This window comes from Macaca mulatta, chromosome 6 (assembly GCF_049350105.2).
Source record: "Macaca mulatta isolate MMU2019108-1 chromosome 6, T2T-MMU8v2.0, whole genome shotgun sequence".
In the NCBI taxonomy this organism is placed as follows: domain Eukaryota; kingdom Metazoa; phylum Chordata; class Mammalia; order Primates; family Cercopithecidae; genus Macaca; species Macaca mulatta.
The window spans coordinates 147,744,410-147,766,356 of record NC_133411.1 but is presented as its reverse complement, the minus strand read 5'-3'; the positions used below and the strand labels follow the sequence as shown (position 1 = coordinate 147,766,356).

The 21,947-nt window shown below is 40.3% G+C and overlaps 2 protein-coding genes across 43 annotated transcripts in view; one reads left to right on the top strand and one right to left on the bottom strand.

The window, feature by feature from the left end:
• CTNNA1 (catenin alpha 1) overlaps positions 1-21,947 on the bottom strand; it is a 176,981-nt gene that overhangs the window by 35,089 nt on the left and 119,945 nt on the right. For 27 of the 42 annotated variants that reach the window (NM_001257368.1, XM_078003644.1, XM_078003643.1 and 24 more), the window contains 2 exon segments: positions 12,597-12,749; positions 13,940-14,020. The exons of 2 other annotated variants lie outside the window; for them this stretch is intronic. In NM_001257368.1, coding sequence (NP_001244297.1) covers positions 12,597-12,749; positions 13,940-14,020 — 234 coding nt within the window. 42 annotated transcript variants of the gene reach the window in all.
• The window catches only part of LRRTM2 (leucine rich repeat transmembrane neuronal 2), a 45,913-nt gene that overhangs the window by 15,326 nt on the left and 8,640 nt on the right, over positions 1-21,947 (top strand). The window lies entirely within an intron of this gene.

Genomic DNA, 21,947 nt, shown 5'->3' with positions numbered 1-21,947 from the left:
ATGGTTGCACAGTTCTGTAAACTTAACAAAATCTGAATTGTACACTGAAAATGAGTAATTTTATGGTATGTAGATTATGCTTTAATAATGCTTTTTCAATTTTTAATGCAGAGCTAAGCAGGTGAGAAATTAAGAGAAATTCTCAGAGGCTAGAAAAGAGAAAGGAGAACTTCAGAGAAGTAAGCAATCACCCAAAACAGAGTTTCCTCTGGTCAGTGGGTGGGGGGTTTTATAGGGAGGTACCATTTCATGATGAGAACTTGGGTTTTAATGGGCCAAGGCCAGGGTCCTCTCAAGGTAGATAACTCAGATCAGAGACTGCCCAGAGCTGGAACAGGCAAAAGGCAACAACCCTAGTAAGTGATCAACCCTAAGAGTGATCAAGAAAGTCACCATGGAAAGAGTAGGGTATTTGTCAGTCTAAGCATTTGCTTAGGGAGGAAAAGAAGAAAAAGCCCCTATACCCCACTCCAAACTCTAATCAAAAGCTGGCCCTCCGCAGGGGTTTAGGTATAGAAATTATGTTATGTATATGGTTCAGAAAACTTTTACATTTAAGAGGTTATGAATTAGTAGTACCTCTAAGCAGACGGCAGAAGCAAATATAAATGAAAATTTTACCTCATTTTGAACCAATTCTTCAAATACCTCCTTATTTTCCTCACTGCCATACTAATTCTAGTCACCGCTAACAACCTTTTCCAACTTTTCATCGGCTGAGAAGGCGTGGGAATCATATCTTTTCTCCTAATTAGCTGATGACACGCCCGAACAGATGCCAGGAAGGTAAGCTAAGCACAGGCCTCAAAGAATTCCCACAACAAAACTCCAGGAATGTGAACTCACAAATTAAAAAAAAACAAAAACAAAAAACACACACAGAATGTACACAAGGAAATGAGCCATCTTGGGCAAGAATAAGCAAAACCACCGCCTGTGTAATCAGATCCATAATAACGCATATACTCAAATGATCAAAAATGCAATATTAAAAATATATTTATGTTAACAGAAGAGTACAGATAAGGAAAAAGACACTCAAAAATAATTAGTCAGATTTGAAAAGGATAAAACCAGAAGTTCAAGAAAAAAGCAGTAATTTCTACCACTTCCAGAAATTTAAAATAATATTGACTTAAACTCTACTGAAAAGAGAATTAGTAACCTAGAAAGTCAAAATGAAGAAATTCTTTAGAAAAACCAAGATATTTTCATCTTATGGAAAAGGTGAAAACCACAAAAGAATTTAAGAGATATGCAAGATAAACTGAGACAGTCTACTATTTACCCAGAATTTCAAAGAAAGAACAGAGAGGATGGGAAAGACAATGCTGACAGAGATAATGGCTGAATGTTTTTCAGAAGGGATGAAATATTATTTTCAGACTTGGGAAGACAAATTCCAAATGGGGCAAATAAAAAGAAATCCACACTAGACTTGTCGTAGTAAAGCTTTAGGATAACAATTTTTTATTTTTGAGACAGGGTCTCATTCTGTCACACAGGCTGGAGTGCAGTGGTGCAGATCACCACTCAGATGATCTTGTAATCATTTCCATTCACATGGTATTATATGAACCACTTTTAGTGTTCTCTACTTCTAGTCTACCTAACTGTGTGAATAATTTATAAGTAAAGCTAGAAAAGGTACTGTCTGAACATTAATCCATCAGCTCTACTGATGAGAAAACAAGAAGGTTATATTAGGCCATTCTTGCATTGCTATAAAGAAATACCTGGGATTGGGTAATTTATAAGAAAAGAGGTTTAATTGGCTCACAGTTCTGCAGGCTGTACAGAAAGCACAGTAGCACCTGCTTCTGAGGAGACCTCAGGAAGTTTCCAATCACGGTGCAAGGCAAAGGCAGGAGCAGACGTATCACATGGTAAGACGAAGAGTAAAAGAAGGGGTTGGGGGGTTGGGGAGGAAGGTGCCGCACAATTTTAAATGACCAGATCTTGTAAGAAAAACTCACTATCACAAAGACAGCACCAGCTATGACAGATGCAAACACCTCCCACCAGGTCCTGGAGATTACAATTCAACATGAGATTTGGGCAGGGACAAATACCCAAACTGTATCAAAAGCTGTATCCAAACTGCATCAAGAGCAAAGGTTGGGCAGAGTGCTGCTTTAGTCATGCCTATCAGTGTTCCAAGAAAAAAGAAGAATCCTAATGCCCCTTGAGAAGAAGGTTCATCCAACTGCCTTTGCTTGATCATCCCAGAATTTGACGAGGTAGTTAAATTCAGCCCAAAAAGCTTATTTTTGGTTAAAGTGTTAAAAATAGTACATGTAAGACAATTTTGTCTCAAACAAAAGTAAGGGTCTGAACTTACAAACCTTTGAAAATATGAGAAAAATCAAGCTAGCATGCTTAGAATTCTTCTGGAATCCAAGGTCAGCATTCTCCCCAAGGACATCTAACTTCTCTCATGAAAACATTCCATAATCTGAGAAAACTGAAGCTTCATTTAAAATTTACTTTTTACCAGAATATCAGCCTACAGTATCATATAGAAGCACTGAGAAAATACCCAAGATGTCACAGGTAGTCATGTAAGATCAGTGTTTAATTCAAATGCTCCTTACAGAGACTTTTTCAAGGCCACTTTACCACACATTATCAGCATACTATGGAATAAAAGGTATAATGCAGATCATTCAATTTGCAGTTAAAATATACATTTCAAACCAATAAAGCCATACTCTATGAAGTTCCAGATAATGGGAAATACTGTGTGTGTTGGGCAGTGGGGGTAGAGGTATAGGTAACAGCTCAAAAGCATGCCAGTTACATTCACTTTTTGGTTCTTAATTCACAAGGTAGTCCATGGAATGGAATCTTATTGTAGCAAATTCATTATAATAACAGCCACATTTTAATACAAGGTCTGGAGCTGAGGGGAAAGGATTTTGGACTGAAGTTACTGGTAGCAATGGGGAAAAGATGAAACACAATCAGTTGTATATATCACATGAATAATATATCATTTTTATAGGATTTCATTAATGGCATTTTCCCTATGCCACTCTCTCAATTTACAAAATTGAAAATGTACTCAGAAGAGAGCAAAATAAAAGGCAAAACAATGCTCTTTAGCTGTTTAAGCTGCTCATAGCCAAAGGAGGAAGGCAAGGAATGAAGCAATTAAAAAGGACACATGGGTACTGTGTTATTGACAAAAAGGTTAATATTTCTGACAGCAAATAAATTCTTCACCTCAGTACGCTTTAAATTGAAGAGCAACATAAAGAAATCATTAACTTGATAGGGGAGAAAGGGGCGAGTATAAAAGGTGTTATCCTTACCACGGCCTTGAAAGGCCATGCCGTTTTATAAACAGATGAAAGAAATGCCCTCAATGCTATGCTACACTCCAGAACAGAAGAAAATGGTAAAGGGAAGAGCCATCCAGCCCACCAATACTGGCCCTCTGGCTCCTGCTCCCCCTACTCACTGGCCTTGAGGATACACAACATCTATGCACCCATCACATAAGAGAAGTGGCTTCAACACCACGCAGGGAGTTACCAGATTCCATTGACAAGTGCAGTATGATGAGGCAGTCACAGGTCCCAGCCAGACCCTCAGAAAATAACAGTTAAGAGAGGTCTCATGGCGAATATTCTGCTGTTTGCTTTTAAGTGAAATCATGAAAGATTCTTATTAAAATAAGGACCCAGAAATGGGCACAGTAATGTGCGCCTGTAGTCCTAGCTACTTGGGAGGCTGAGGAGGGAGGATATCTTGAGGCCAGGAGTTCGAGACCAGCAAGGGCAAAAAAGCAAGAACCACATCTCAAAAAATAATAAAGATCCAACAGGCAGCCAGCACCACACAGACTCCCTGACACTGTGTATACACAGGGGGACTAGAGGAATTTACTTCTGTTGATAAAACCTCAATAGTCAATATATGGTTTTTATTCTTGAAACGAATGTTCTATTTCCATAGTGTGATATGCATACAAGGCATCATAAAACACTTCCACTTCTGAGTGGGTGATAGCCCTACTACTACTCAGGAACTATTCATATATTTGAAGCAACTTTATGTGAAACTCCAAATTAAAGCATAACCTTTTTATACTATTTTATTAGGTCTAAGAGAAAAGTATTTCTATTAAAGCAATAGATAAAATTTCCAAAAACCAAGTTAGCAAGAGTCAACACATCTGCCCCAAATTTGTTTTGGTCATGTATTAACATGCTACTGAAACAGCTTTTGTTCAACTTCCATTTCAAACGCTGATAAAATGGACAACTTTCACATATCACCTCAGTACAATTTCTACTATATTGTAAAAAATATATACACTATATAAAATACATATTTAGTACAAGATAATCTTTATGTGAGTGGGGATTTTTGTTGTATTCGCTACTATATTCCTAATGTCCAAAACTGTGACCAGGACATACTAAGAAATCTATAAATACTTGTTATAAGAATTTTGTTACAATTTTCTTCTCCCTCAAATATAGGAAGTTTGCTACAGGTTTTCGAAAGCTTCATTCTAGCCACTCCCATCCCCCCAAAAAACTGCTCAAATCAATGTCAGTTAACCTTTTCAAAAAAAATCTCCAAATTTTTCCCATCATCTCCACATCCCATAAGTTTTCCCAGTTCATTCCTCTTGTGTGCATTGTGTATATGCAAGATGCATTAGGATGCTCTTTTGTGCAAATGTTACAGATTCTTCAGAATAAGACAAAGCCCACTAACACTGACGATCAGTCATAATGTAGAGCTCTGCATTTCCAAAGTACAGTCTTCAGTCCACTGAATCAGAATCTCAGGGAGGGGGCTGGGTGGTAGCCCAGGAATCTGAATGTTGAGCCCCTGGGCAACTCTAATGTTTATTAACTTTGAGAACCAATAGGTTCCCTCATCTAGTAGTTGTTGAGCACCTACTATGTTCTAGGTAGTATTCTTGGCCCATGTCCTCAGACAACTTACATTCTTTTTGGTGTATGGGGTGGGGCCAGACAAATAAGAAAATAAACAAATCCAATAGTTTCAGATAGTAAGAGGCACTACAAAGGATGTAAAACTGGTGACAGAATGAAGAAATCACTGCTAGAGGATGAAATGTAGGGAATGAGGGTTCCAGGAAAGTTTTTCTGCAGAAGTGACACGTGGGTAGAGGGCAAAGGTGGTGACATGTTTAGGTATGGTCAAAGATGAAAACTGGTCAACTATGGCAGAAGTCATTCAGCAAGGAAGACACAGGACTGAAGACAGTTGTAGGCAGGGAAACTTATAGGCCATGGTTGAGAATCTGGATTTTTCAATATTATCCCAGGCTTACCTAGAAGCCACAGGATGAGTGGGTCAGGGGAGGGACAGGGTTAGTGCAAGAAAATAATAATAATAATAATAATTATGAGGCTGCTACAGAAGCCCAGTGAGAGATGGCAGTGCACACTAGGGAGGAGGCCACAGAAACTAAGTAGACCAGGCACAGTGGCTCACACTTGTAATCCCAGCACTTTGGGAGACCAAGGTGGAAGGATCTCTTGAGTTTGAGAATAGCCTGCACAACATGGTGAAACTCCATCTCTACAAAAAATGAAAAAAAATTAGTGAGGCATGGTGGTGCACCTGTGGTCCCAGCTACTCAGGAGGCTGAGGTGGGAGGATCATCTGAGTTTGGGAGGTCAAGGCTTCAGTGAGCTGTGACTATGTCATTGCCCACCAGCCTGGGTGACAAAGTGACTTCTTGTCTCAAAAAAAAAAGGAAAAAAAGAAAAGTAAAGGCGCTATCTTATGCCTAATCTTAGGCAGCATTTTTAAAACATCAGAGGCCAGGCGTGGTGGCTCACACCTGTAATCCTAGCACTGTGGGAGGCTGAGGCAGGTGGATCACCTGAGGTCAGGAGTTTTGAGACCAGCCTGGCCAACATGGCAAAACCCCATCTCTACTAAAAAACTACAAAAATTAGCCAGGCAGGGTGGTGGGCGCCTGTAATCCCAGTTACTCGGGAGGCTGAGGCAGGGAGAATCGCTGGAACCGTGAGGCGGAAGCTGCAGTGAGCAGAGATCACGCCACTGCACTCCAGCCTAGGTGACAGAAGAAGACTTTGTCTCAAAAAACAACAACAAAAAAAAATAGGCCAGGAGCGGTGGCTCATGCCTGTAATCTCAGCACTTTGGGAGGCTGAGGTGGGCAGGTATTCGAGACCTGCCTGACCAACATGTTGAAACCCCATCTCTACTAAAAATACAAAAATTAGGTGGGCGTGGTGGCACGTGTCTGTAATACCAGCTACTCAGGAGGCTGAGGCAGGAGAATCACTTGAATCTGGGAGGTGGAGGTTGCAGTGAGCCGAGATTGCACCACTGCATTCCAGCCTGGGTGACAGAGAGAGACTCCGTCTCATAAATAAATAAATAAATAAATAAATAGATAAAACATCAGGTTGGATAAAAGGAGAAAGGAGATATATATGTATTTTTTTTATTTTAAAGAAAGGACACAAATGGAAGGGGGCAGCCAATAATATGTAGAACAATGCAGCAGCAATCCTGATAGGATAGAACATGAGATGGAATATAAGAAGGTGATATACTAGGTGAGTTTCAAAACCATACATAGAGCCAAACACCTACCCGCATCCACACTGATAGGAATGAACATGATGACACTGAGCAGCAGCACCTATGTAGGGAAAGCCTAGGGACTCTGACCAACTGTGAGCTCAATGGGCATCACAGAGTGAGGCTGCTGCCCAAAAGGCTGAAGGACTCCTGGGATACACTGGGCAGTCTCCTTCCAGAATGATGACAGCCTCCACTGCTCTACGCTCATCCCTAGACCCTGGAGCAGGTGTTCCATGAGGGCTGGCCTTGAGTGAAGGGCATTCAGAGGAGAGCTGGGACAAAATGAGCCTCTGAAAGGCTCAGGGAAATTATCTGGATCAACAAAAGTATAAGAGCCACAGAAGAATTTTTAATTTTTATTTTATTTATTTATTTATTTTGAGACAGAGTCTCTCTCTGTCGCCCAGACTAGAGGGCAGCGGTGCGATCTCTGCTCACTGCAACCTCTGCCTACCGGGTTCAAGTGATTCTCTTGCCTCAGCCTCCCAAGTAGCTGGGATTACAGGCATCTGACACCTCACCCGGCTAATTTTTGTATTCTTAGTACAGATGGTTTCACCATGTTGGCAAGGCTGGTCTCGAACTCCTGACCTCAGGCAATCTGCCTGCCTCAGCCTCCCAAAGTGCTGGGATTACAGGCTTAAGCCACCGCGCTTGGCCTGAATTTTTAAATTTTTTAGTAGGCACATTAAAAAAGCAAAAAGGTACCAAAAATTATTTCAACATACAATCAATATAAAAAAAATTATTACTGGGCTGGGCACAGTGGCTCACGCCTGTAATCCCAGCATTCTGGGAGGATGAATCACTTGATCGAGATTGGGAGTTTTGGGAGGCCGAGGCGGGCGGATCACAAGGTCAGGAGATCGAGACCACGGTGAAACCCCGTCTCTACTAAAAATTACAAAAAATTAGCCAGGCGCGGTTGTGGGCGCCTGTAGTCCCAGCTACTCGGGAGGCTGAGGCAGGAGAATGGCGTGAACCCGGGAGGCGGAGCTTGCAGTGAGCCGAGATCGCGCCACTGCACTCCAGCCTGGGCTGGGCGACAGAGCGAGACTCCGTCTCAAAAAAAAAAAAAAAAAAAAAAAGAGATTGGGAGTTCAAGACCAGCCTGGTCAACATGCTGAAACCCTGTCTCTTCTAAAAATACAAAAACAGCCAGGCGTGATGGCAGGCACCTGTAAATCCTAGCAACTTGAGAGGCTGAGGCAGAGAATCACTGGAAACCAGGAGGCGGGAGGCGGAGGTTGCAATGAGCCGAGATCACGTCATTGCACTCCAGCCTGGGTGACAGAGCAAGACTCTGTCTCAAAAACAACAACAACAACAAAACAACAACAACAAAAAAACAAACAAAAAAATAAGCTATTTAAATTCTTTTTCCATATTTAATATTCTTTTTCTATACCACATCTTGAAAATATGTAAGTATGTGTCAACCCAAAATATCTGAGATAGGTCTCAATTTAGAAAGTTTACTTTGCCAAGGTTAAGGATGCGCCTGTGACACAGCCTCAGGAAGTCCTGTACCCAAGGTGCTTGGGGCACAGATTGGTTTTATACATTTTAGGGAATCATGAGACATCAATCAATATATGTAAGATATACACTGGTTCTGTCTAAAAGACTGGACAACTTGATGTAGGGAAGGGGCTTCCAGGTCATAGGTAGATAAGAGACAAACAGTTTCATTCTTTTGAGTTTCTGATTCCCTTTCCAAAGGAAGCAATCAATCAGATATGCGTTTATCCCCACGAGCAGAGAAATGACTTTGCAAATGGGAGGCAGGTTTGCCTTAAGCAGTTCCCAGATTGACTTTTCCCTTTAGCTTAGTGATTTGGGGGTCCCAAGATTTACTTTCCCTTCCCTTCACGTATGTATCTTATGATTTTTTGTTTGTTTTTGTGGTTGTTATTTTATTTATTTTTTTTGAGACGGAGTCTCACTCTTGCCCAGTGCAGTGGCACAACCTCGGTTGACTGCAACCTCCACCTCCTGGGTTCCAGCAATTATCCTGCCTTGCCTCCTGAGTAGCTGGGATTGCAGGCACCCGCCACCAAGCCCAGCTAATTTTTGTATTTTTGGCAGAGATGGGGTCTCACCATGTTGGCCAGGCTGGCCTCGAACTCCTGACCTCAAGTGATCTGCCCACCTCAGCCTCTCAAAGTGCGACGATTACAGGCATGATCCTGCCACCGTGCCAGGCCATTTATCTTATGTTTAAAGTACCTCTAATTCACATATGTGTAATCAGCAAGAATATGGACAGGAGGGGCTCCAAAAAAAAGGAGATTGTGACTCCCCTCTCCTAACAGCCAGATAATCTACCAGTTAAATATGCTGTCTCTGGAGGGAGAGTTTACCACTGCTGAAGGATCCAAGAAAGACTACATGACAATAAAGATTACAAGTTAAAGGGATTTACACACCATACTAAGAACCTATGATTCTATGAGAAAGGACCACTCACTTTGGTGCAGAGATGGAATCAGATTCCCTGCAGAGAAGAAAAAACTTGACTCAGAAAAGACAATCTCCAGGGAAAAGGAAAGCTCAAAGCAAAGAGCACCCAGTAAGACAAGTGGTAAATCACTGGGTAATGACCATAAAAAGGATCGAAACAAACCTGCCCTGCCTTACCTCTTCTAGGTGGTGTTTATGACTTTGCAGCATGCTAAGGTGGCCTGTGTAATCAAGCTACCTAAAAATCATGCATTCCACATACCTTTAAGATGGGGAGGTATTATATAATTTGTCTGGTCTTTGTCCTCGATTTCTGGGAGGAAACCTCTGTATCTTTGAAATTTCAGTAGTAATGAAGAATGTTATTAATGCATGGCAAGCCCTGATAGTTTATGCTAAGGAGATTCCTCAGGATAGGGGGTCAACCATGTGATTAGAGGACTGGGGCTTTGAGGGAAGGGGACTGGAGATTGAGTTCAACCATATTATTATTGGATCATCATGCCTACACAATGAAACCCCAATAAAAACTCTGAACACTGAAACTCAGTGGAGCTTCTGGTTGGTGAAAACACCAATGTGACAAGAGGATGATGCATTGGGAGAGGCACAGAAGCTCTATATTTGAGATCTTCCCAGACTCCATCCTATGTGTCTCTTCATTTGGCTGGTCCTGATTAGTATCCTGTATAATAAAATATTCTACGAGTTATTCTAGTGAATTACTGAACCTGAGGTGGGTCATAGGAACCCCTTAGATTGGTACCTGGCTGGTCAGAAGTACAGGTGGCCTGGGAACCCCAGAACTTGCAGCTGGCATGTGAAGTGAGGGCAATCTTATTGGGGACCATGCCCTTAGCCTACGGGGTCTGCACTAACTTCTGGTGATTAGCATCAGAACTGTATTGCCGTATTTTAGGAGGAGCACTCAACCCAAACACATCTGACAGACTTCTCAGAGGCTGCAGTGTCTGGTCCTCTCCTTTCTTGCCAGAGGTTTATCACCATCAGCCCTGCCCAGCTTTCATATAGCACTCTTACTTCCCTTACACCACAGGGAAAATGGCAAATGGCCCTTAAAACCAAAGTTGGCCTGCAGACATTTAATCCAGTTAGAAGAGAATGAGAAGAAATGAAGCAGTCAAGAAACTAACACTCACAATGAAATATTTTACCTTTGCTTAAAACAAGTCACTGACTAGTTCAAAGTGTTTCATTGTAATACAAAAGTGGTGGGGAGGAGAAGCCTTGTCACTGAAGAATAAAGTTCTGCCATAAGTCAGGAATTTGAGGCTTCTACACTTTAAAAATTCACTTCCTTTTCATGGACATACACAATTATACATCCTCTGTCTCTATGACCGTAAATGTAATTTAACTGTTTGCAGAATGGGACTACAAAGCCTATGGTTATGCCTCAAGCAATGAAAAGCCATGTGTCATTTAATGCATAGTTAATGTATGTGGGGGTGTGGAGAGAAGACAGGTTAGAAAGGGGTCAGAACTGAGCTGTGATGGGGAACACCAAACTCTCAATTCTAGGGGGCCCTTGATTAGTAGTGTTCAGAATTAAATGAAATAAAATAAAATATATAACCTTGGAAAAAGTTCCTGGAGCAAGATCTCCAATACTTCCTGGCCCACTCAATGCTTCAGTGGGGTGTTAGGCTGTCCACTAAGCCAGTGAGCTTTGAGTGCACAGTGCTCATTATTGGAGGGATGTAAGCCAGGTGAACTTAGGCAACTTACTTAACCTCTCTAAGCCTGTTTCCTTACCTGAGAAATGTTGTGGGAAGTACACTGTACTTGCACATAGCTGATACACAGTAGACACTCAGCAAATGTCAGCTCTCTTAGGCTGGAGAGGCCGAGGATGATGCAGCTGGCCCTAATAAAGGATGCTCCAACACAGACAAGGACTGCCCTCTCTTCTGCTGCCACACTGAGCCCTTTACCACGCTGGTACCCAAGGCCTTGGGCTGGCAGCATCCTTGCTTCCTACCATGCGGAAGAACTTTCTAATACATATGCTAACTATAGGACACTGGCTTCCTGAGCACAATCTTTGTGTATCTGGAAGTTACACCTCATGCTGTCATGTGACTATTGTGAACAAGATTATGCTAAATGGAGACAACAAAATCGAAGTCTTCTAATTTTAGTTTCAAATGCCAGAATCATTAACTTAAATAGAAGACTGACCTATGTATTCTGTACATAATGAATTCAGGTCAGAATAACATTTAAATTAATGTTCAAAGAAAACCACGTAAAATTAGTAATACACGATGTGATTACTGATGTTTTCCTTGGAAAATTTTTATGGTATTAACACGGCCTAGCCAGGCACAGTAGCTCACACCTATAATCCCAGCGCTTTGGGAGGCTGAGGTGGGCAGATCACTTGAGGTCAGGAGTTTGAGACCAGCCCCATCTCTACTAAAAAAAAAAATACAAAAAAATTAGCCAGGCGTGGTGGTGGGTGCCTGTAATTCCAGCTACTCAGGAGGTTGAGGCAGGAGAATCGCTTGAACCCAGGAGGCAGAGATTGCAATGAGCTGAGACTGCATGACTGCACTCCAGCCTGGGCAACAGAGCAACACTCAGTTTTAAAACAAACAAACAAAAACAAAACAAAACATGGCCTAGTATCACTATAAATCCAAAAGTACAAGACACACATTTTACATAAGGTCCCATTTTCTGTTTTTACACAATGACCAGCTTACCATATGGTCTATGGAATATCTTTACGAAGTATTAGATATTCTGCATTAAGATTATAAAATCAAGTAACTTGAATACATGCTTATTTTGCATCCCATTTCCAAAACACAGCAATAACGAATAAATTAAGTAACATAATATCAGTTAGCAAAAGGAGAAGTAAGCCTAACTTACCTGGGAATTAAGTCACAATTCACTTTCTTCTTGCCACCCTACAAACCAACCACTTACATACAGATTTCTACCAAGCAAATATAACTAATTAGCCCCATGTCAGGGCTCAGTTTTTCCACTTTATGCCTGAGTCTGTGTCTCAGGCATAAAGCTAAGCATTTGACATACATCATCTATTTAGGTCCTCAAAATAATCCCAAGACAGATATTATTAGTGTCCTAATTTTACAGACAAGAAATAGAAATTGAGGAAGGTTAGGTTAACTTGTCAGGATGCAAGCACAGGCAGTATGGTTCCTGAGCTCTGGCTCTCAGGCACTGCTGCTTTCTATACTATCTTTTGAGTCTAGTCATGTCATGATTTACCTTTATTTGCATTAAGTGGAGATGTTAGGCTTCCAGGATAGGAACTGTTAATATTTAATAATGTACATAATTAATGTAAAGTGACCAAAATGGTAGTTTTCCCTAGATGTTAAGTGATAATGAAAGACTATCATCTCATACGTGTTGTATGTTAAGTGAGCCCTTACAAATTTTAGCTAATTAAATAATGTGATTAAAACTCACCACATTTCACCAAGTTGCCTACACATCATCAATGAAACTGCTAATTCACCTACCTCAATCAATTTGTTGGCATGTTCACGGAAAACTTGGGCATACTCCTTAACTTCTTTCTCATTTCCATTCTTTGCAGCTTCAATCAATACCAAAAGTGGAACATTGGTTTCCAAGAAAGAATCTGAAACGTGGTCCATGACAGCTTTGCGGAGCTAATAATTAAATTGTAAAAATTTGATTTTATTTCTACCAAAAAGGTATTAAATAGATTGCTTTTTATTCTGTTGTACACTTTAATAAAGTTTATGGTAGACTGGCTGCACTTACATGAGGACCCCTCATGTAAGCCATACAGTTACGTAATCTGCAACACAGGAAACATATGATCGTGGAGACAATGGTTTACATTACTGTAGTTACAGCATTTCAGCAACAGAATCTCAGTTTTTAAGACAATATATCCTTTTTTCTTGGGAATTACAAAACTAAGGCTTACAACTTAAATAATACAAAAGCTGAACAGAAAGCAGCTCTGGGTTGAACTGGCACATAGCCTTGGAATATATGTAATTAGCCTAATTGGCTAAATAAAAAGAGAAGAGAGAAAAAGGAGCTATCTGGTTTATCTGAAAGATTCACAAACTACGAACCTTAAAACTTAAGGTTCTCTTTATAACCATTTCTGATACTGCTTCACCAAAAGGAAACTGAATAAAGATATATTCTATCTTTAATTTTGTTTTATATCAGACATAAGCAATAAAATATCTATCTATTATCTCTTAAAAATTGTCTGTATTACAACTTAAGTCTTAATACATTATTTTATAAAATCAACCCTAACCTCTTTAAAGACTAAAACTCAATTTGACTCCAAAATGTTAATGGGGTCATTTATCATTAAAAGGCTCGATTTATCCATTCTCTATTTACTAACTCAGAAAATTCAGCACCTCAAATATCTCTATACCTACCATATTTGGAACTGAAAACACTTCACCAGGATCTAAGGGAACTGCAAGTGTGTAATGAGCATAGGGCAAGTCAAATAAATAACTGAAATTTCTGTCTCTATTGTACATAGCCAATACAACAAGATCCTTCAGGATTATTTTCACAGGTCGCCAAGTCGTTTTAAATTTATTTTCCTACCTGTACATGCCTTTCACACTAGAGCTAACTTATTCAGTCCAACACAGTGAGACTGTATTACTCCATGTCTTCATGAAATCTGATTAGCCATTAAGAAGCATATTAGCAACAAAACAAAGATAGGCCCTTTCTTGTGAAAATCCATCCTTTCTCTCAATAAAAAAATATAAGGCCAGTGCTTATTAGGATTTTAATCAAAACTACAAAATTGAGAACTTAGAAAAACAATCAGCACTTTCATCCAGATTACCTGTCTACGCAAGTCCCTGGTCTTCTTGGTCATTTTATCTATTGCAGAATTGAGTGCATCACTTCTTTCTTTACGTCCAGCCTGGATAAAAGGAAAAGAGATGAGCATTTTATTCATTTACACAGAAACCTAATGACAGCCTATAGCCATTTGTGCTCATGTCAACATTGAAAAAACAGTACAACTTCTTAAACCCAAAGTCGGAAAATACTGGGGAGCAGAGGGGTGATATGTGGCTTTATTCATAAAAACCCAACCTTTTTATTTTTTATTCTTGGGCTCCACATTATCTGATGATTGGAATTAAGGGAGTTTTGCCAAAATAAGAGAAGCCAAGAGACAAAGAGCTTTGCTTAAAGTTTGGCTTTTAAAAATTAAATTTATATTTTTACTCAAGGTTCAGCATACACCAATTTTATTAATGAAGCAGCTCTCCTTGAACTGCAGCAAGAACAGGGTACACCTGATTTTGATGAACTCTTGAGATTTGAAGAATGTCAAGATGTGAAAAATGAGACCTGGCACTGAAACAATGTGAAACAACACATTTAAAAACTAAGATGTACCTGATAGGTCAGAGCTAATAATGTTTATTATGCAGCTCAAATCATAATGCTTTGTGGGATTACTTTGGTTATTTTTAAAAAATCCTAGGCTAAGCTTTAATGCAGTTATATTGCACAGAAAAGAACCTACTAGTCACTCTTGAAGTAGTATGTAAAACAGCATTTCTTCAGAGGTCAAGGTGTTGAGTCGAGATTTGCCAGGGTAACATTCTAAGCAGAATCAAATGGAATAAAATAGACAGCAGTTGAAAGAAAAGGGACAAAAGTTTTTTAAATCCCAGGTGGAGATTGTTGTGTCCCTGGAAATACCTACATCATGTAGGTTAAACTATAAAGTATATATAAAGTATATTAAAGCTTGTTTTCACAAAACAAACATGGTTCTTTCTGAAAAACATGTCAGTAAATCACAGGAGAGATACAAATGAACAAAGGAATTGAGCCCACTGTTCCCCCTCTGGATGCCCTCAAGACATTTTGATATGGGTATGCTCTTAGTACATAAGCCAGTAGAGCAGATGAATGGTTAGGAATGGGGAGATCTGTTTACTAAGTGCCTTTAATGGACATTTGTTATTCACTTTATGTCTTATCCCTTACCTGTCAATTGGGGAAAATGCCACCTATCTCTCTGTAGACTGTTAGAAATATTGACGGATATAGGTTATTTAGCAAAGGGCAGAAAGGAGACAACAGGGAACAGTAAGAGTTTAAATATAAGTAAAACTGATATGGTCATTATCAAATCTGGTTATGGTCTCATTCCTTAACCCGTTCCCCCCAGCACTCTTGTACTGCCAATAAAATTAAGTATGCCATTAATATTGATGGGGAGGAGAGGTCTCAACAAAAACTCATTCAAATAGGAAGATTTCTACCTGCAGGAATAAACTGATTTATTCAGGGCCATGAATGTCAATCAACCAACTGAATGGACCCCCTTCTCAGCCAGGGCATTCCAAAGTAAACTTGAAAAACTAGTTTAGGCCATCATGGGAAGGAGGGAGTCGGATGTGCCTCATTATACTCTCCTTCCTTTGGAATTCAGGCACAACTGACCAGCACTAACATTAAAACAGAAATCTAAGACTGAGAAAGCAGATTATTTGTAGCAATAAGGTACCAAATTCCAACCGGACTCTAGTATAACATCACATGGCAGATAGCAGGTCCTGAAAGAAATCCAACTGTTAACCCCAAAATGTATTTCTCTGAAATATTAATATTTTGAAATGGCCCTGCAAATTGGTCACTTTTGGGGAAAATCTACATTCTGCAGAGAATTTCCTTCCCTTCTAGGTTTTTTCCTGATTTAGGAGAAATTTAACTAAGAGTCTGGCACCTTTTAGGATCTGATAAAAGGCATCTGATTTGCCATCTAATATCTGAAGTCCACTACCTGGAGGCTTCATCTACATAACAAGAACCTTGGCTTCCCACCCCCATCTATCTTAACTACAAACATTTCTTTCTGCTGACTTCAGCTCTTCAGGGAGAGCTTAATCCTTTCAACCAACTGCCATCAGGAAATCTTTGAATCCACCTATGACCTGGAAGCCCCCCTCCAATCCTTTCAAACTGTCCAGGCTTTCAGGACCAAACCAATGTACACCTTACATGTATTGACTGCTGTCTACCTATAAAAAGTCAAGGTATGACCCAACCACCTTGGGAATACGTTCTTGAGACTGTGCCTTGGGCCTTGGCCACTCATATTGGGCCCTAGAATATTTATTTCTTCAAACATTCTACAGAGTTTGACTCTTTCTTGTTGACATTAGTCAGCTTGAGACGTGCAATTATTTACTCACAATCTTAAAGCTCAAAATACCAGAATCTAAGATAAAGGTAGCTAAAACTGAATCACAATCAAACTGACTTCACAATTAATGCTTTAATCAGGAAAGTCTCAGCATATTCCTTAAGATACTCAAGCACTCACTTCAAGAAAATTTCTCTAAATAAACCCTGTAAAGTTTGCCATTGTTCCCAGCCACATTTTTCTGGTGTTTCTAATAGATCATTTGTTCTGTAAAACACTTAGAATCTGAAAGCCAAAGGTTGAGCATGTAGACTTCATGAAAGCCCAATCCCCTACAACCTAAAAAGCCCAGGAATTTTCTCAATTTGAGTAAAAAGATTTACTGTTCAAGTTATGTAAAACCAAATCCTTGAACTTGACTTTTGAAAGAATTACAGTCACACAGCAAAATTCACTTTAAGATGCAATGCAACCCACACCATGAATCTGTTAATTCTGTCTTTGTCAAACTACCCAAAAAATCAATTTGTCTTTCTTGTTATTGCAGGAAATAGAGGTTTATGCCTCATTAATCAGAAGGGGGGCAGTTTAGGAGCAGTTATTTACTAAGCCCTTTAAGTTATACTAGACAGACTATTTTAAAATCACAGCATAATTTTAGAAAAATACAGTCCAAATAGCAAGTTTAGGGTACCAATCATTTAAAATGTAATAGAGATGAGTACACACAGACACACTCACAACCTTAACACTGAGCTTGAGGAAAATATAAAGCTTGCTCATCTTAAAACAAGATTCTGCCAGGCGCGGTGGCTCACGCCTGTAATCCTAGCACTTTGGGAGGCTGAGGTGGGTGGATCGCCTGAAGTCAGGATTTTTGAGACCTTTGGCCTCAAAGCTCAAACCTTTGGTTTCAGCCTGACCAATATGCTGAAATCTCGTCTCTACTAAAATTACAAAATTAAAAAATCAGCCAGGCGTGGTGGCGTGTGCCTGTAATCCCAGCTACTTGGGAGACTGAGACAGGAGAATCCCTTGAACCCAGGAGGCCGAGGTTGCAGTGAGCCGAGATTGCACCACTGCACTCCAGCCTGGGTGACAGAGCGAGACTCCATCTCAAAAAACAAACAAACAAACAAAAACAAGATTCTTCTTTTGAGATTAAAGTTATGATTTTTTTATTTCTAGCATTAACTGGACAAAAATTAAGTTACTCAAACATAGCCTTAGGAAAAGCAACCCTGTAGCATATAACTATTTCTGGAAGTAGTGAGGAAACTTTTTACTCCAACCCTTGTTAGTCTGGAAGGGATGAAATATGTTCCTGGCATTGCTGGTGGCATCTCAAGGCACATTTTAGTCCCTAAATGAAAAGGCAAAAGTTTGCAGGTGAACCTACAAAAAAGCTATTCAAACTGACTGCAAGAAACAAGTATCATTCCACCGTATTTCTTAGAGAAAAAGGGCTCTAAATTGAAAGATCCACATAATTTCTTCCGCCAAACAAAGGCTTTCTTTTCTTCTTATTCTACACATTCTCCCTAGGGAACCTGGTCATTCCTACTGCTTTAATGAACCTATGGTCACTCTGCCATCTTCCATGCTGACCTACCCACATACATTTTTGTTCTTCAGACATGCTGTGCTCTCTCTCACCTACCTAAAATACTCTTCTCCCCTCCTTCCAACTCCTACCCATCGTTCAGATGAGATACTACTTCCTTGTGGAAGCTTCCACTGGCCAACCTCAGCCCTAAGTTCAAGTTCAGTGTCCCCACAGAATGCTCCCACACCACCTCATGTTTCCTCTCAAAGACCTTCTCAAATCATACCTTAGGATAATTACCTGTTGACTTGTCTGTCTCCCATTGGACATGATAGAAATGAGAAATCAATAACCAATTAGTGACATGTTTAAAAAACATAGGACTTCATGTGTAATCTATGTGGCAAGTCATCAGTCTCTGCTTCCTTGTCACTAGTTAAAATATAAGACTTCAAATAAACCTCTGCTTTCTATCCTCATTTCAATCTAGAGTAAGCCTGAGGTGGGTAGAGGAGGGTAAAATACAGTGTTTTAACCCTTAACATTTAAGGACTGTTTAAAAAGGTAACAAACAGTGAGGTCTGATTAGTTTAACAGAATGATCTCATTAGTTAGATAAAATACCTCCTCAGCCATTAGAAAATTAAACAACAACAACAACAAACAATGAATTATGGCATTTTACAAGACCAAATAAGAATGAGCATCTGAAGCTTCTTCTACCCCAGACAATAAAGAATGGAAAGAATTGTGCAGGATCTTCACCTCCGCACAAAAGAGAACTGGGGCTGTCATCCATACAGTACAGACCTTCAATAAAGCAAGAGATGAAGATCTTGAGAAAGGAAGTGATAACCAAGCTGTTGCTCACAACCAAGAAGGTTTCTGAGAGGAAAGAGAACTTTAAAGAGAATATCAAGAAAAATGTTTGAAAACTAAGGGAAACTAGCATCTTTTAGGGAGTCGATACATGTCTTCATGAGTAGGGCTAAAAGGCCTGCTGTGGGCTGGGAAACAGTGTCGTACAACATACATTTAATAAATAACAGGAGAAGCAATCTGACCTTGGTTGTTCTACCCGGCCCATAAATGGCTGGTGGGCTCTGCCTAAGCTGAACCTGTAACAAGAGTTGCTGGGAGTGCTTTATGCAAAGCTCAACAGTAGATCAATCTTAGAATACAATGATTATATAGTCCTGCATTCCTAAATTCTTTTCAAAGAGTGCCTCTGCTTAAATTACAAAGAGCAGAACAGACACTGCAGACATACACAGACGAACACAACAAGTATCAAGACGAGCTCTCGAGGAGGACAGTCTTACCTCACTGCTTCCCCTTCAGCCTCAGGAAGCTCCTTTCAGCAATGTGCAATACAAGGAGGAATCAACATCTCAACTGCAGATGGAATGCTGACATGCTGCTATAAAACCTTACAGGTAAGAAATGATCTTGTTCTCTTTGGGCCAAATTTTTATGAATTTTCTTTGCATTAACAATATCACATATTCAACTTTTTTTTTTTCCTTGCCATATCACTTGTCACTGCCCCTCCAGCCCAGAACCTATTAAGAGGGTTCTCAGATGATGGTTTCCAAGCTTCATCAACCAAAAGTGCTAGCATCTAGCCAACAAACATGCAAACTAACCCCTTAAATTTAGAGAACTGGGTCAGAGAGCCCACTAATATTGAACGATTCTTCAAGTAAGTATGAATGGGTATCTCACCTTGTAATTTTATCCTGTGCAAAGAGCTTTGTATAGCCCCTTGGGCCATCTATGCAGGTAAGAGGAAATACATCAACATCAAAAGCTACTCAGAAATGTAGAGAGGAGAAAGGAAGGACAACCCCCAACTTGGCTATGTATTTCAGAATAAATGATAAAGCATGCTACACAGAGAGGAGAGGGGAAACATGAACACAATGAAGCCACTAGCAGAAGAAGAGTTTTAAAAAGGGGGGGTTGCCATAAAAATTTCAGTCTATGCTTTAAACCAACACTTCAAGATGGGCTGGGCATGGTGGCTCATGCCTGTAATCCCAACGATTTCTGGAAGGCTGAGGTGGGAGGAGAGCTTCAGCCCAGGAGTTCAAGACCAGCCTAGGCAACACGATGAAACCCTGTCTCCACAAAAAATTAGCCAGGCATGGTGGTATGCACCTGTAGTACCAGCTATCTGGGAGGCTAAAGAGGGAGATCAATGGAGTCTGGGAGGTCAAGGCTGCAGTAAGCCACAATTATGCCAGTGCACTCCAATCTGGGCAACACAGTGAGACCTTGTCTCAAAAACAAACGGACAAACACAAAAACTTCAAGACAACTTCTGTTATTTTTGTTTTGATGTCTATAATAGCAGAAATAAAACATCTTCATAGTATAAATGTTCATCTGTCCAAACTCCTATGGAAGATCTTCCATAACCTAATGCCCAACTTAGGTGCATTGCTCCAAGATTTCTGGCTGAATTATCTAGCCCTGGGCACAAAATACAAGGGAAGCAGGTCGTCACATGATTCTGACCCTGAAACTTCCCCAACAGCAACAACTGCTGAAGTGCACATGTATCCAAAACTAGAAGGGTGTGTCCCAAAATGTGTAAGGTGCATCCAAAGAAACACCACTTACTATTGTTAGTGTAACCAGAATCCCTTTCTACTGCTTTCTCAGTTGTGTTTACTAACAAGATAACAAAAGGACTTTAAACATCAAAATCAGCTGGCATGGTGGCTGACACCTGTAATCCCGGAAACTTTGGGAGGCCAAGGTGAGAGGATCTCTTGAAGCCAGGAGTTCGAGACCAGCCTAGGCAACACAGTAAGACCCCATCTCTCCAAAAAAAAAAATTATTTTAATTAGCTGGGTATGGTGGCATGTGCCTATAGTCCTAGCTACTCTGGAGGATCACTTGAACCAGGAGCTCAAGGTTACAGTGAGCTATGATCATGCCTCTGCACTCCAGCCTGGGTGAAAGAGCAAAGACGCTGTCTGAAAACACACACACACACACACACACACAAAATAAAATAAAATCAACAGAAGGCAGGGATGGAGACAAGGATCCAGGCAGAAATGGAGATTCTGGTAGTCTAATGTAGACATTCTACTATTGAAAGATTCCCTTCTCCTTCAAAAAAAGACAGGCTAGTAAAACCCACTTACCCTAATACAAGTCTGGCTACAGCATAGGCCTAAGTATGTGGCTGCCAGTTAACACCTTAAAAGGTTCTTAGCAGAGGACATAAGACCCACAAAATCTAGGACCTCCACCCCAAAAATGGCTTTTTTTTTTTTTTTTTTAAAAGACAGAGTCTCACTCTGTCACCCAGGCTGCAGTGCAGTGGCTCCATCTTAGCTCACTGCAACCTCTGCCACGCTGGTTCAAGCAATTCTTTTGCCTCAACTTCCTGAGTAGCTAGGATTACAGGCTCGTGCCCAGCTAATTTTTGTATGTTCAGTAGAGACAGGGTTTCACCATCTTGGCCAGGCTGGTCTGGACTCCTGACCTCGTGATCCACCCACTTCGGCCTCTCAAAGTGCTGGGATTACAGGCATGAGCCACTGTGCCTGGCCAGCTATCTTTTTTTTTTTTTTAAGCAGGGATTGAGACTGCCAGCAACAAGGTTTATTTTAACATGCTTCTCCAAAACACCTCTGGGCAACACTTTGGTGCCAGGGCATACACAATTTTTGGAGCTGGGTATGATGAAAGAAACATTTGCCTTTTTAGCATAAAGCAAATATAAAGTTCCCTCTCTACCCACCCTCCCACAGAAGAATAGGAAATTTCATGAATATATCTGTACATTTGCTTCTCCTAGTAGGGGAATAACTCTACCTAATCAGCAATACATATGAAAAGCAAACTCTCATGTGGAGGAATGCAGACAACTACAGTCACCTAAGCCCTGCCACTTGACTCACTTGATTTGCTCAAAACCATTTACAAAGAGGAGATGGGTTAGATTTTACTTCTCCTTTGCCTTATCATGAACATCTAAAGCACTGAAAATTGAAACAGATCATATGGACAGTACCTTCCAGAAGTAGTATTGCCAGTTTAAGTCAAAGGCCTATGTTTGTGGAAGAAAGCTGCTCTACAGCGAAACCAAGAAAAAGTTTCAAAAGAATAGGTAT